The following is a 16,779-nucleotide window of genomic DNA, read 5'->3' as shown; positions in this document are numbered from 1 at the left end:
CTAACTGTTCTTGGCCAGTCACTGCTAGGAAAGGAGGCAAGGGCGAATTATTTTTGAAAAAATATGTGCAAAGAAAAATGCACAAACAAGTTGACGCAATTGAAATGAGTCAACTTTGACTCAAAGGAACTAAAATTAAAAAATTATGCCCAGATATTTATTTAAAAAGAAGATTCATGGAGAAATAATGCTTAGGTTTTTTTTATTGATAAGTCAGGCTAAGACATTTAAGAGAGCAATGGAGCAGAAGCAGAGGAAAGAACAGATGTTTACGTGTTTACATGAACAAGTTGTCAAGGTTGTGGGATATTCTCTGGCAAATGTTCTTTAATCTTCTGCATCTTCAAATTTTCGACATTGTCCAAAGTATCTCAGCCGAAGTCTTCTACCACTATAGCTGAAGGGAAAACAGAGCCAAAAAAATAAAAATAAGAACCACAGGTGTGCATCCACCATCAGGGCCCAGCCAAGCAAAAAAACTAGAATAATTAGCAATGTTACTTACGATCTCCTGAAACAGGCAAGTTGGCTATAGTTCTCCCTCTCCTTAAAATTAGTAAAATTGACACCACTACATAATCTATCTGGGACAGACAATGTTTTCTGAGTGAATTTTGTAGCCTACTTTAAAGGAGGATCAGTTTTCACATTTATTTTATTAAAACCCAGAAATCCAGGGGAGACTATACAAATACTTTCTTTTCCAGCTGTATAGAGTGAACTGTATACTTACATATACGCATTGCAGAACAAACATTGGTTGCCATAGGTTTTGCCATCAGAGCCACAGTGGGGTCGATACTCCATGGTGCAGCTTTTCCTTGGGTATCCCCTACAATAATGCTATTGGAAGAAGCAAATGATTCATTTCACAGGACTACCCTGTTAAGACCACTGATAAGTTGAATAACCTGGGCTAAATTGATTATCTGTTATCTTATTTTGTCAAGTTGTAATTCATTCTTCAGCAGAGTTAACTTTTGTTTTGGTTGATCCTCCTTGTCCCCATATAGGCCATCATGCATCAGCAATGCTGGAAAATGGATCTGGGTTTTTTAGGAATTATATCTTATGGTCTTTATATTGCTATATAGATAAATTCTGCATGGATTGCAACATCTCTCCCAACATTAAATATATATATACATGAGATACACTGAAAGAAAAACCTCCACAACAGTAATACAAAACATTGTTTAGTTTGTTATGGTTTACGTTATATAGTGTGTATGTTTTTAATTGTGTGCTGTGCCCTTAAAGGGCTTAGGAGAGTGAGAAGCTTGGGAGAGGGAATGGATAAAAGTAGAAGGTCTGGCTTGATGAGAAAAACTGCCTGAAAAATTGTTCTCTTATTGTATCTGAGGGTAACAATACATTGGCAATAAAAGTGGTGGTGGTGGGGAGGGAGAGGCATGAGATTATTATGCATCCATATTTTGGGGTTCTACACAGGGACTATATTTAATAACTGAAATCTGGTACTCACCATTTCATTGATTTTTTGGGCAGCAATGTCTGAAAAAAACACATAGTAATGAAAAAAAATGAAAGAACTCCATATTATCTCCTAATTTTTATTTTTTTATTTGTAATGTGCCTTTCTCCCTCCTTGATCAATTAAATAAAAAGAATAAACACAAAATCCAGTAAAAACCAACTGAATACTACTAATAAAGTTGACAGGATTATCATTAGGCAGTTCAATATTGTTGATTTCTGAAGGAATTTTGCTTATGATACACCTGAAAGGACCACTTTATTCCAACTATTGGGAATGCTGAGCACTGGTGTATACAACAAGGCTTCACCACTCCCCAAAATAGAAGGTGATCATGTGATCCCTCACTTGTCTAAAACAAAATAAAATACAATAAATAAAATCAATATAATATAACAATATAACTTCTTCACAATGCCTGATCAGCTGGTATTAACCCTTGAACTGATTTTTAGAACAGCTATATCTGGTATGAAAACATACTAAATTATTGAAATAGCTCCATATTATCTCCTATTTTTTTAAAAATTAATTGTATGCTTGCATGTGCCCTCTCCCTTTGCTCCCTCACTGAAATTAAAATCCTTAACCAGCTGAGCAACAATTATTTGAACCTGAATAATCTTCCAGTAAAATAGCCAATTCTGCACTAATAAACTCCAATTTCTATTTGCTTCTTGTGCAGATTCTCCTGACCAAGAATTATTTCCCACTGAACCAGCCTTAATAATCGGTGTATTATTGTCTTTTTTTCCTGGGGATAAAGGGGTCCTCAAATCTCTCAAAAGAAGAAAAGTTGGATTGGTAAGCAGAACTTACTGGAGTACAAGAAGAAGAGCAGCAGAGTGAGCAGCAGAAAGCTTCCTGGCTTCATGATTGTGTCACGGAACCTGGTTGAGGTAATACTCTTTGGAGCAGTAGATGCTGAAGGTGAGGTCTCAAAGCTTTGCCCTGTCCTTCCAGGCTATATATGCATATCCTGACCACTTTGGTGATGAAATCTCTCCTTTCTGGATGCAATTGGATGTGAAATTGGCCTATTGCTGAAATATGTGGCAAGCTTATCAGTTTGTAAATTTGCTTTTACACAATTAACCCAGGTGTTGCGTACTGGGTTCTTTGCTGCAAGAAGGAGACAAGGCGAGAGAGTTCAGGCAGGAACATGCTTTATTGAACACAGGAACTGAACTAGTAACCAAGGCTTCTATGCAGCTATTTATACTGCTGGCCACTAGGCGGTGGCCAATAGGTTTGAAGCAGCCTATTGCCACCCTAGAGCCAACCAATGGTGGTCCTGGAGACTTCTTGTGTGAGAAGCCAGTGACCATTACCCAGACTCCCTGATTAAGCAATCTTAAACAGCATTCAAAGACACATGGTACAGTTCAAGTGAAACAGGCCCAATACATTACACCCCTCCCCTCTAGAATGTACAAACATTATAAAAAAGATAGTTGAAATAAGGTACAGCAGTGATACAATTATTGCAATAATAAAATCACTTTAGAACAAAATCTTGCAAATAGGTTGGAGGTCTACGTGACCAGCCAATTCCCGGTTTACCAGCTTGCCTGCTGGGTGGAGTAGACCAGGACTCATGAGTCCATGAGAGTCAGACTGACTTGAGTCCTTTTGGCTGGCCATTCCAGGTTGGCCCAAACCAAAGTCCAATGTAGAAGCAGAGTTAGCACAGGAGCTGTCTGGATCGGGTTAACTTTCCCCATCAGGGGACCCATGTTGCACTCCTGGGGTTTGCCCATCTATGACCACCTCCCCGTTGTACTGAATGGTGGAGTCCTCAGAGCATGTGAATTGCCCCACTTGGCTGCCGGTTTCTGGCTCTAGGAGCAGACCCGTTGTGAGGTCCTCGCTTTGTGGCCATTCTGGGAACCACTTCTGCAGCCGATAAATATGGCGACGAATGACTCGCCCACCATCCAGAGCCACCTCGTACAATAGGGGGCCTGAGACTTTGACAATTTTACCCGGCACCCTCAAGTTCCCATGCCCATAGTTCCTGGCCCACACTCCATCACCCACTTGCAATCCCCTCGGAGGCTTTGGGCAAGAGGCGTCTGCTGCCACCCAATCTGGATGCAACCTGTCCAGTTTAGTGATGAGTCTTCTTCCCCAGAGAAGCTCTGCTGGGCTCTTGCCTGTTGCTGTGCAAGGCGTAGTGTGCTGGCAAAGCAAAAAGTCAGCCAGCCTATGGTGCCAATCCCCAGTCACTATGCGCTTGAGTGACTGCTTTGTAGTGCACACCATCCGTTCGGCCTGCCATTAGTCGAGGGGTGAAAGGGAGCCGATGTAGCATGCCTTATGAGGTTAGTCCTCAAGAAGGCTTGAAACTCTGCCGCTGTGAACTGGGCCCTGTTATCGGATACTACGACATCCGGCAGCCCGTGTGTTGCAAAAAGCTTTCTAAGCACCTGAATGGTCCTAGCAGTAGTCATATTTGAGATAGGAATAACTTCCAGCCATTTAGAGTGGCTGTTGACCACTATCAAAAATTGCTGTCCCTGAAAGGGCCCAGCAAGGTCAATGTGAATCCTCGACCAAGGAGTATGTGTCTCCTCCCATCTGTGGACAGGAGCATGTGGCATTTCTAGCCTGGACTGTTGACACATGTAACACCCGTGTACTTGAGCCTAAATAGCCTTATCTAAACCAGGCCACCATAGGTAGCTTCATGCAAATGCCTTTATCCGGACAATGCCCGGATGTCTCTCATGCAAAGATTGAAGTACCCTGTCTCTTAATGAACTGTGGACAATGTCCCTGCTTCCCCATAAAATGTAACCCTTGTGAGCTGAAAGCTCTTGTCTACATGTGAAGTAGCTCTGGAACTCGGGTCCAGGACTATTTTCAAGCCACCCTGTGTGAATCCAGGACAGCACCCTGCTTAAAACCTTTTCTGCAGCAGTTTCTGCAGCCACATACCCAGCATGGAGGGGAAACTCAGGCAAATCCTGAATAGACAAAATGTGAGCTGCTGGAGCTGGAGCTGGCTCTATCTGTGGCAATGGCAATCGGCTAAGGCCGTCTGCGTGGCCCATGTCTTTGCCGTGTTTGTGAACCAGCCTGAAGCTGTAGGCTGACAAGAAGATGGACCATCTTAACATCCTAGGGGACAGAATTTGGGGTGTCTGCTTATCTGTTGTAAATAACCCCAACACTGGCTTATGGTCAGCGAAGACCGTGAATTCCCTGCCATACAAGTAATCATGGCATTTCTTCACCCTGGCCACAATGGCCAAGGCCTCTTTGTTAATTTGGACAGAGGACAATGTCCTTGAGTAGTAGGCATTTGGGACTTGAGTCCCATCACTTTCCAAATGACTTAAAAGAGCCCCTACCCCATAAGGGGATGCGTCACATGCAAGGCATACAGGCAATGACTCTTTAAAGTGACTGAGCACTGAATTGGAAGACAGTAGTGACTTTACTGCCTTAAAACTGTTTTTGTAAACCTTGGTCCACTTCCATGGGGTATTTTTGTCTAAGACCCGGTGTAATGGCTGTGCCACTGCAGCCTTGTTAGGAAGGAATGCATGGTAAAATTAAGGAAACTAAAGAATGCCTGAAGCTCTCCTTTTGACCTGGGGCTAGGTGCCTGCTGAATGGCCTTCAGCTTGGACTTGGCAGGGTGGATGCTTTCAGCATCAATATGGAAACCCAGGAACTCAGTAGAGGGGACCCCAATGCTACACTCTTTTTAAGTTTAAGGCCTGCTTTGTGGAACCATTGAAGGACAGCCTTGAGCCTCCTTGCAAGCACCTCAGTGGACTCACCAGCAATAAGCACATTGTCGAAGTAGGGGCAGACCACTGGAATGTCCTTGAGTGTATGTTCCATAACACCTTGAAAAATGCCAGGGGCTACACTAACCCCAAATTGGAGGTGCTTTACTTTAAAAGCCCTCCTGTGTGTTACAATGGTTTGTGTAGCTGCTGTGGCCTCATCCACAGGTAGCTAGTGATAAGCCTGTGCCAAATCTAACTTCGCAAAAACTGTACCCCTTGCAGTGATGCCAAGATGTGGCTAACGACTGGCACCGGGTACACATGCTGCTAAAGTGCCCGATTAATGGTGCACTTGTAATCAGTGCAAATCCTGACCTCCCCGTCGGCCTTAAGTAGCATGACAATTGGGGTTTCCCATTCACCCCCATCTATGGGCTTTAGTACCCCTTGTTCAACTACCTTATCCAGCTCTGCATCAATCTTATGTTTAAGTGGAAATGGCACTCTGCAGAATTTGATCCTCATAGGCATTATGGCAGGATCAAGTTTAAAGGCTATTGGAGGGCCCTTGTACGTTCCAAGGCTAGTGTCAAAAACATCCGTGAACTCCTCACATACTGATGGCAAGTTCACCGTTTGTGTCCGGTGGATTCCAGTGACCTGGATGCCCAGAGCATCAAACCAATCAAGACCTATTAAACTCATTCACTGACCCTCCACTACAATAACATCTAGAGGCCCTGAAAACCCCTTGAACTTGACGGCCAATGTGGCCTCGCCTTTGACGGCAACTCGAGAGTTTGGGATGTCAGTCAGGTTGATGTCAGATGGCCTAAGCTTGGCCCACCTCTTGCTGCAATTGCAGACGAAACGGAAGGTTTTGAGTGAAATGATGGACATGGCTGACCAGGGATGCCTTGCAGCTTGACCTGAAGTTGGAATTTGGGCTTAAGAGGGTGACGAGCTCCCGTGTGGCAAACACTCTGACAGCTGGAGCAAAACCCTACACTGAACTGCCCTGGGGCCCTGGTACCTCTCTTAATCGGAATGTCCAAATGGCAGTCCTTCTGTTGACCTCTACAGACTGAAGCGATGTGGCTGGTCTTCCTGGAAGCCAGACATGTGGCTGTCAGGAACCTGCATTGGTGGCGGCCACCACAACCCGGCCACCGAGGGAAGGAAACTGCCTTGTAAGTAGTCCTTTGTTCTTTGTCATTGTGCCATTGAAGCTTGTCCACTTCGTGGCTGCAGTCGACATCCTGTGGGAGTTCGGCATCCTCATGGTGCACAGCCTCCTCCTGCTGAGTGTTTTTGGCAGGCTGCATGGCTTTCACAGCCCCGCCAGTGGCTTCGTCTGCCATGATCTCTTTCAAGGCTTCCTGGAGCAAGAGAGTCTCTTTTGCAAAGAGTTTCTGCTGCAGCTCTCTGCTCCACAGTCCTCAGACGAGTCAGTCTTGAAGCCTTTCTTCTAAATCGGAAAATTGGCACAGACGTAAAGCTTGTCTCAATGCCGTGATGAATTCCGTTGCTGTTTCACCCAGCTGCTGAACTCTCTGTTCAAAGGCATGCCTCCAAGCTATTACCAATAACGTGGGCTGGAAATGGTTGCCGAGCCATTTCTTCAGGTCTGCATACATTATGGACTCCAGCTGTACCGGTGCGACCAAGTTCTCTGCGATATCAAAGGTTGCAGGCCTGCAGACACACAGGAGTGTTGCGGCCTTCAGGCCATCTTCAGCAACTTGGTTAGCGCGGAGATAGTTTTTGACCCTCAATATGCTGCTTGCTAAGTGAAGCCCCAGGATCAGCAGGCTATGGCTGATACAGCCTGCTGATCCTGGGGCTTCACTTAGCAAGCAGCATGTTTTCCGCAAGCAAGTGAGCTGGGCAGGAGCCTAGGATCAGTGTATGCAGCTACAGCTGAGCCGCACTTCTGCACCCAGAGCACATCTTCTGAGTGTGGGTGGGGTGTCTTTTGAGCATGGGCAGGGTGGCTTCTGAGCACTGAGTGTGGGTGGCTTCTGAGTGCCCATGTGGGTGGCTTCTGAGTGCCCCACGCAGACAGTTTCTGAGCGCTGAGCGTGGGCAGCTTCTGAGTATCCCATGTGGGTGGCTTCTGAGTGCCCCACGCAGACAGTTTCTGAGTGCCCATGTGGGTGGCTTCTGAGTGCCCCACACAGACAGTTTCTGAGTGCTGAGCATGGGCAGCTTCTGAGTATTCCATGTGGGTGGCTTCTGAGTGCCGAGCTCGGGTGGCTTCTGAGTTCAGGCGGGGTGGCTTCTGAGCATGGGCAGAGCAGCTTCTGAGCACCAAACGCAGGCGGCTTCTGAGTGCTGAGCACTGGTGGCTCCAATTTGCAGTCTCTGCCATTCGCCATCTCCATTGGAACTGCTGGCGGCCGGCAACATCTGGTGGCTGGAGAGAAAGGGTGAGAAGGAAAAAGCAGGAAGGGTTTCTCTCTCTCTCTCTCTCTCTGTCTGTCTCTCTCTCTCTCTCTCTCTGTGAGTGTGTGTGTGTGTGTGTGTGTGTGTGTGAGAGAGAGAGAGAGAGAGAGAGAGACAGGAGGGGAGGAGGAGGAAGCTGATGTGTTACAAAAAGGGGTGCCTCTCTCTTTCTTCCCCCTTCTCTTTTTTTAACCTCCTCCCATTCCATTCAGGTGCAGCTGGAGGAAAAGGGCGAGAAGGGGGAGAACACAGGGGGAGTTTTTATGTGTGAGGGAGAGAGACAAAGAGAGCTTGAGCCAGCAGGGAAGTGAAAAGTGTGGGGAAAGGAAAGCAGAAGCAAACTTACAAAAATGGGATCAGCCGGCAGTTCCAGGCTCTCTATACGGCGTGAATGCTGCATTCCCCTCTACAGCCCTACCACATGGAGAAGGTGTTCTCCCATCTCCCTGCCTTTATTCCCCCAGGCCAGGCAGTAGGTGGGGTGGGCCCCTTTTTCCGATCCCCCTCCAGGGCGTCCATGAGGATCAAAAACTGACGCCATTCTGGATGGCTGACCTGAAGTTTAGATCAGCGCACCTCCGCCACCAGCACCTCCATGGCCCATTGTCTGGCATCACAGCCTGCGAGCGCTTCTCTTTTACCACCCCTGCATGGGAAAGCCACGGACACCAGCAGCAAAGGGAAGCAAGATGGCAAGACTAGATACCAGGCAGTTTGCAAAAGGCCAGTGAGAAGGTGAGACCGTTTGTGGGGTCAGGTTAGTTGCATTGCAATTCTCAGAAAAGTAGAGGCCCAAAAGAAATATATGGAATTATCTGCAAAGGATTTCTAGGGAGATGGCTTGGAGCCATGTGCTGCATCAGGGAGGTGGTGTGCAGGCAGGCGAGAGAGCAAACTCGCAGATTGGCTTTGTGGTCTATTCTTGCCACCTCCCCTCCCTAAAATCACAGAACTCTTTGGATTGAATGGGAAGTTAAGAGTCAACTCTCTGCCCCAATTATTTTGTCAGAAGCATGGAAAGTGTTTCTTGCTTCTACTTCCTCTCATCTGCTCTTTCATAATTTAATCCAGCCTTATTCAAACTAATGTCTTTCGGGTGTCATGGACCACAGTTCCAATAATCCTGTGGCTATGCTGGCTAGAAATGCAGTGCCTTATTTTCTCTGTAGTATGTGCCTAGGAGGCAGTAGGTCTGTGGGGTTTAGATGTATTTAAACATTTGTGTTTTCTGCCCAATTTATTAAATCAACATCTAATTCAAAATTAAATGTTTCTGAGAAATCCAGGATGGTTTACAAAAAAACTCTCAAAGACAGCTATTGTAAAGCATCACCATCACTGCTTAAAACAATATTAAAAGTGTGTATTTTAAGAAAAATATTAGTAGTAATTTACTTAGTGCTGTTTGACCATAAAATGTGGTGTTGTTCTACATATGCCTGGCTGAACAGAGTGTGGAGTTGCCTCTTAACACATGAAGGATGCACTGTTCTTATTTTCCTTGGAAGAAAGTTCTATAATTGGGGTGCTGTCTCTGAGAAGGCTCTGCTCATGGCCACTGTTCTATAAACCAGACCAGGGGGACCATCTGGTCTAAATGGATTATAAAGATAGATGATTAGGTGGCTGGAGGCTAAAACATATGCCAAATGTTTGTAGGAGTTGGGTGTGTCTAGCAGCTTAGTTAAAAGGACTAGTGGTGGTGACATAATAAAGGTAAAGTTTCCCCCACACATGCGTGCTAGTCATTTCCGACTCTAGGGGCCGGTGCTCATCTCCGTTTCAAAGCCAAAGAGCCAGCGCTTGTCTGAGGACGTCTCCGTGATCATGTGGCCAGCATGACTAGACACCAAAGGCACATGGAGCATGTTACCTTCCCACCGTAGTGGTCCCTATTTTTCTACTTGCATTTTTTTACGTGCTTTCAAACTGTTAAGTTGGCAGAAGCTGGAACGAGTAACAGGCGCTCACTCTCTTACGCGGCACTCGAGATTTGACTCGCCAAACTGCCAACCTTCTGATCAACAAGCTCAGCGTCCTAACCCACTGAGCCACTCCGTCTCTGGTGACATAACAGCAATGTTCTAATATTTGATGGCTACCACAATGAAGAAGGGGTCAACCTATTTTCCAAAGTATCAGAAGGCAATAATAGATGGAAACTAATCAAGAAGAAAACCAGCCTAGAACTAAGGACTTGTGAAAACAACTAACCAGTGAAAAGGCTTGCCTTCAGAAGTTGTGGATGCTCCATCAATGGAGGCTTTTAAGTAGAGATTGGATATTCCATTGTCTGGAATGGTATATGTCTCCTGCTTGAGCAGGGGCTTGGACAAAAGATCTCAAAGGTGTCTTCCAACTCTCTTACTCTTTGAGAGAAGTGCTTCCTGGGAACAGAGGGAGGGAGGGAAGGAAGAAAGGAGGGGAGGGAAAACTCCATGCTGTGGGCAGGATTTGCCTACAATACTGCATTCTAACCACTGCATTATGAGAGTTCTAGTTTTTGTATATACAAAACCTCCTAGATAATAGACTGGATTGAGATCTTAATTAATTGATTTTGGTTTTGCCCTTTGTAAGTGATCTGGTAATTGCTTCTGTGGATAACCGACCATTTTTTTTATGGTTTCAGTTTCTTGTAAATGCACATGATCACTCGGTTCTTGATGGTCACAACACACAATCAGGGTACTTGCTAACTTTGAGCAATTCATTTCCTCTTCTGTAACCCGATATTGTGACCAAACAGAATCTTAGTTGTTCAAAAGCATTTTCATTGCATAAATGTGATTCTTCCATTCTTCCTCGGGCTAAAATGCCATTCAATCCGTCAGGGTTTTAAAATGTTCTTCAGTTCATAATAAGAAGTTAGCAGTCCGGCCGACTATAGAAGAATGGACTCTAAAAGTTTCTGACCTGGCGGAAATGGCAAAGATTTCTGCTTATTTGAAAGACCACTCGCAACAACGTTAAATTATGGAGTGGAAAAAGTGGATTGATTACATCCAGAACAAATATGGGACTAAAAAGTTTCATTTAGCATTTGTATAAGTTTTGATGTGATGTTAGTATTGCTTGTAGTCATTTTATATGAGCTAGAGTGCGATAGACTTAATAGTTTATTGTTGTTAACATATGGTTGTTTATGATTGTTTTTACCTTTATACCTTGTATTTAGCTCTGGGAAGTCGGGAGGGGGGAGGGGGGAAGGGGTGGGGGGAGGGTTAGGGAGGGTTGGGTGGGGGGAGGGGGGGAGGGATTGTTAAAGATAAAATGTATTGAAAAACTTTTCAATAAAAAAAAAAGAAGTTAGCAGTCCAGTCCAGGCCTGAATTGAGTGCTGCCATTTGTTTTCCATGTAAGTGTATGGCGGTTCACAAGGAAGAAATTATGGAATTAGTGAATATTAAATCTACTTATTCATTTATTTTGGCTACCCAGGGTCATCTTACAGGGGAGATGGTTGGAATAAAACTTTAATAAATAAAGGAAAAATATTTAAAACAATCTATTTGGTTGCCCAATTCATATTACAGTGATTTTAGGCAGCTATTTCTTTTGCAATGCTTATATATACCCAGACTAACAAACTTGTATTGTAATCTATTAGTAGCAATAGCAATAGGACTTATATACTGCTTCATAATACTTTACAGCCCTCTCTAAGCAGTTTACAGAGTCAGCATATTGTCCCCAAAAAATCTGGCTCCTTATTTAATGACCTCAGAAGGATGGAATCAGCCTTGAGCCGGTGAAACTCGAACTGCCGAACTGCTGGCAGTAGGCCGTAAGCAGAATTACCCTGCAGTACTGCATTCTGATCACTGCTCAACCATGGCTCTTGATCATTCCTATTTGGTCTTTATCAGTAATTCCTACACTTATTGAGAATCTGTGTTGTAGCTTGGGAACTATGTTAGTTGTAATGAAATGTTTGGTCAATTTTTCTTTGTCTTGGAATCCAACAAAGAGTGAGGTTACTCACAAGGTGAGGCAGCTGTCCATCTCATCCTGGTCAGATAAGAAAGTGGTAAGACAACCAAGATTAGATCATCTTATATGTTTCTATAATATGACAATTAACAAGATAAACAAGTCAAATAACAATTATACAGTTATTGAGAGTATGAGATATGGTTTTCCCAATACTGAACTATTTAAGTAACTGAAGATAGTAGAGAAAGTAAGAAAGAGAGTTTTGCTAGGTTGCTTAATAAAATATTAACTTTTAGCTCATATACTTGTTAACTTACAACCCATGCCTTTCTATCTGCAATTTTTCAAAGACTCCAAACATTACCTCAGAAGGTGAACAAATTTAAGAGGAAGGAAATGGAAGGCACTTACTTCCAGGTGAAGAACAGACTGAAAGGAAAATCCAGCATTGCTTTCAGAGAATGTGGTTTGAGTTCTAACCACATAGAAAGCTATCTGCTTTGGACACTCTCTCTCTCTCTCTCTTTCTCTCTCTCTCTCTCTCTTTGTTTGTATATGTGTGTGTGTGTGTGTGTGTGTGTGTGTGTGTGTGTGTGTGTGAGAGAGAGAGAGAGAGAGAGGGGGGGGGAAAGAGAGACAGAGACAGAGAGATAGGGATAGACAGAAAGACAGAGACAGAGAAAGAGCTTTTTAATAGTAATATTTGTATCTATGTGCAAATGGCATATGAAGCAATGGTATCTCCGGAGTGGGAGGAGGACAAAAACAGTGCTGTATATTTTTGGATTATACCAGGTAGTCCTCAACCTACAACCATAATTGAGCTCAAAATTTCTGTTACTAAGACATTTGTTAAGTGAGTTTTGCCCCATTTTACAAACTTTCTTGCCACAGTTGCTAAGTGTATCACTGCACTTGTTAAATTAGTAACACGGTTGTTAAGTGAATCTGGCTTCCCCATTGACTTTGCTTGTCAGAAAGCTGCAAAAGGGGATCAGATGACCCTGGGACCCTGCAACCGTCATAGGTATGAGTCAGTTGCCATGTGTCTGAATTTTGACCACATGACGATGGGGATGCTATAATGGTTGTATATATGAATATATATAGTATGTTTTTAAATGTATGTTATGTATGTGTACACTTGAGAGCAAGCAATTAAATTTCATTTTTAATGTGAGCCATTCTGCCCACAGGAAAAAATGACAATAAAGGTTATTATTATCATCATCATTTGTTTTCTACAAAGCATTCAATCTATCCCTAAATAATAAGGGGGTGTGAGGGAGGATGCTAAAATATGGTCTATGCTGGATTCTTTCTTCAGCTTTACTCCTTCAGTACCCTAGATGCTGACACTCGGAGCCTATTCTTCATACTCAATCCCCTCTATGGCTGGAGCTTTGAAACACGCTTCATCATTCTCTGTGTTCTGTGTGACTCAACAGTTATGTTTTAACTCTGTGTTCTTTTGGTGGACTTTGTGATAAAAGTGAGTGCAAAATTCTTTTGGAAGCTAAGAAATATTTTATTGCAGTAACAAGGCAGTGTGGTTTCAGATACGGTGCAATTGTTTATACACCGCAAAATACACAGTTGACAAACTAAATGTTCAGTTAAACCACAACCTCTGCTAAGTCAACAGACTGGATTTCTGAAATATTCCAAATTTTTAAGAACACAAACTGGAAGCAAAGAAGATCTGAATTAAAAAGGTTGTGGAAGCCATGATCTCCTTTATTTTTCTTTTAAAGAACTTAGAAGAGATGAAATGGAGCATGTTGTCAAGTTAGAATTGAAGAATTCTGCACTCCAAAATTTACTTTAAGGTGCAGAGGGATTCAGTCAGTTTATTCTGTTGTACAGAAGATAAATTGCTTACTTTAAGTTCATTACCAGAAATTCTTGTATCAGGAATGGTTAGTCAACTTTCTTCATTCAGGTGAGTGGCAGCATGTCACTAGATTTAATTTATATTTATGGCCAGATGCTATAATATGTAGTGATTATATGGAGGATAGATTCTTCCATTGCTTTTAAGAAAGTGTTATAGAGAGCAGCAGCACCTGCAATGACCTTTTCATGTCCTTTCCTTTATCCAGAATATCCCAGCAATTCATTTCATTTTTCATTCTTTTTGTATATCTGCCCACCTCAACCCAGTGATTCTGGGCAGCAAACAATCATAAAAACAGTTAAGACACATTAAGAAAAGAAATTAACCATAAATAGCAGCCAAGATTTGTTATAATCCATCAGTTTCAGCATAACCAGGAAAGGGGGCTCTTCAGACATTCAGGACCCCAGGCCCAGATATCTAGATGGACTTCAAGCCCTTCCTGAAGGCCAACAGGGTCAGATCCATGCTCATCTCAGGAAGGGGAGTGTTCCAGAAGAAAGGCACTATGGGAGAAAAGGCAAGCTTCCTGGTCCCCACCAGCTGACATTCCCTGGCTGGTGAGACCCAGATCATGCCCATCCTGCCTGGCCAGGTTAGACAGGTAGGAACAGATGGAAAATGATGGAGCCTCAGGTAATGCAGTTACATCTCTGAAGGCCATGTGGTATCATCCCTGAAGCAGCCGCCTTTGGGGGCTATCACAATTCCTTGCCTTCATTTCAAAAATGGTGGATGCTTCCAGTACAGTCCCATGCAGTTTTCACCATTTAAAGAGGCCGTTCTGCCCCTATGATAAATTTCTCTACTAGAAAAAATGGGAGAGAAAGGAGTGCTGTGCTGGGAGTTCAGCAGTCAGCCCTTAAAGGCAAAAATATCTACGTAGGTGAAATGGAGTCTAGGAGGAAATGGAGTCTAGGAGGTCTCATGGGAGCTGGTTCTTGGGACTGTAATACTGTAATACTTCTTTTTTGGAATTTCCTCTTCGTCCTCCCTTAATGATGGCAGAACTGCCCTTAATAGGTGCTGTAGTCACATGATGTTTTACTGGATGACCATATCAATTAGAATGGGCAATTTTCATCTCAGTTGGCATTACAAACTAAGAACTACCCATAGACTCAAAGAACTACATTGTTCATGCCAATAGAAGCAACTGGTTGTTCTTCATTGTGAGGAGATTAAGGGGAGGCAAAGCAAGGAAACTCTGTTTTTTGTTTTTTTGTTTTTATTTTTTTTTATTAAAAAGTTTTAAAATACAATTTTCCTTTAAAAGATCCCCCCTTCCCCCTCCCTCCTCCCCCCCTACTTCCCCCCCTCCCCCCTTCCTCCCCCCCCCCCGACTTCCCAGAGCTAAATACAAGGTATATATCTAAAAAACAATCATAAACAATCATATACTAACAACTATAAACTCTAAAATCCATCACTCTCTAGCTTATATAAAATAAACCAATCCTTAATAATATTAAATATGTATAGAAAACTAAGATAAAAGAAAGCTAGCGTCATTCATGTTAATTTCAAAAAAAAAAACCCTTCCTCCACTGTCTACGTTCTTCCACAATTCTCTATTTTCTAAACAAATTCTCATTTACACACCACAAGCACCTATCCCTATTACCTAATCAATCTCTAACCAAAATAGTCTATAATAGATAGTTCTTACACAAAGTAACCCACATTAGCCCATAAAACTTTCTTCCATTTCCTCCGTAGTAAATTTAGTCCATTAGTTCCACTGCTTGACTGCAAGTACGTTGTGGAAGTTCCATAGATTTCTGCTGGTCTTATTTCTTAATCTTTTTTGAATGTTTTAAGGCAGCACGCATCACCCTCTGTTCTCTAGGATCATCCAAAAGAGTTGTGGCTTGATCTCCTCCTGCACCATTCTCATCTGTTTGTCCATCTTCATCCTCTTGATGTTCTCCTTCTCCAGATCCCTCTGCAACTTCCAAAAGTATTGATGGGGATGCTTTTAAAACATTGTTGTAAAAATCACGCGCTTGCTTCACAGTAACCAAACAATACCTTTTGCCTTCATACATCAAGCTCAAGCCAACTGGAATCTCCCATCTGAACCTTATATCTCGTTGCTTGAGCTCTTGCACAAGAAATGTAAAGTCCTTTCTTCTCTTTAAAATCTTTGGAGGAATTTCTTTTAAAACCAGAACTTCTTGATCAGCAATCACAACTTTAGTATCATAGGCAGCTTGTATAACTTCATCTCTAATTTCCCTTTTTAGAAAATAAACCACCACATCTCTAGGCAGCTTTCTCTGTTTAGCAATCCACGAGTTCACACGAAACACTTTGTCCATGCCTTGTTTTATTTCAGATGCTGGCTGGTTCAATACCACCTCAAAAGCCTCTGAGACCAGCTGCTTTAGATCTTCCTTAATATTCTCTTTTAAACCTCTAATTCTAACAGCAAACTGCATCTGGTAAAATTGAGCCAGACTCAGTTCGCTATCCATTTTGTCTTTTAAATCTTCAATTTCCAATACTTTTGCTTCTAATATAGCATTCTTTTGAGTCAAATCTTCCACTTTTTCATCCAGATCATCCACACATTGAGCTACTTTATGCACTGAAGACAAAATGTCTACCTTCATCTCTCTAAACTTCTGTTCCATCCTCTCTTCCATTCTCTCCTCCAATTTCTGCAATTTCTCCTCCATCTTTAGAAATTTAACACCCATTGATTCCAAAATTAACTGAGTATGTTTTTCAAGATCCTTCAATGTCAATACATCAGAAGAATGCAGCGCCTGCAATAATGAATGTTGTTGCACCGGAGAGTTTCCAGCACTCCGAAAAGTTCTAGGAGGAGGTTTAGCCGCCATCTTTTACTTACAATTGTGACGCACTTTCACTTTAAGTTTAAAAAAAGTCCATCAAGCTTGAGAGTAGAATAAAATAATCCTCTTCATCTTTCCCTCTTGTACCGCTCTGCCTGCTCTTTTCCTTTCATAGTCCTTCCTTCAGGCAGGGATGGTCGCAGACGCCTGGCTCTGCTCCATAAAATCCGGAGTAGAGACGCAGGCCAGCTGGGAGCAGCCCAGGCTACGGGGGAGTTCAATCCTTCAGCCGCCCAAGCTCAAAGCTCAGGCGGACCCGGAGAACTCGACCCCTACCTGGGGGCTCACCCCCTCCTCTTCTCCTGAGGAGGGGGCTTCAAATTCGCCCGAACAGCTGATCGGCGCTGTTTCGGGCGAAAATCACTCAGCTGAGCCGCGGGCAGCCCGGGAAGGCTGTCT

General features: G+C 43.3%; 1 protein-coding gene across 1 annotated transcript; it reads right to left on the bottom strand.

Moving 5' to 3' along the window:
• Positions 1–222: 222 nt before the first annotated feature.
• LOC310636611 (ovomucoid-like) lies at positions 223–2,422 on the bottom strand. The gene is made up of 4 exons (XM_083356578.1): positions 2,318–2,422; positions 1,487–1,515; positions 734–843; positions 223–397 (listed from the first exon to the last, which is right to left on the bottom strand). The coding sequence occupies exons 1-4, from the start codon at positions 2,370–2,372 to the stop codon at positions 328–330; spliced, it is 264 nt and encodes an 87-aa protein (XP_083212704.1). The 5' UTR covers positions 2,373–2,422; the 3' UTR covers positions 223–327.
• Between the last annotated feature and the right edge of the window lie 14,357 nt (positions 2,423–16,779).

Source organism: Vipera ursinii, assembly GCF_947247035.1.
Source record: "Vipera ursinii genome assembly, chromosome: 2".
Classification (NCBI taxonomy): Eukaryota; Metazoa; Chordata; class Lepidosauria; order Squamata; family Viperidae; genus Vipera; species Vipera ursinii.
The sequence above is the reverse complement of the archived record's forward strand: the minus strand, read 5'-3'. Positions and strand labels throughout refer to the sequence as shown.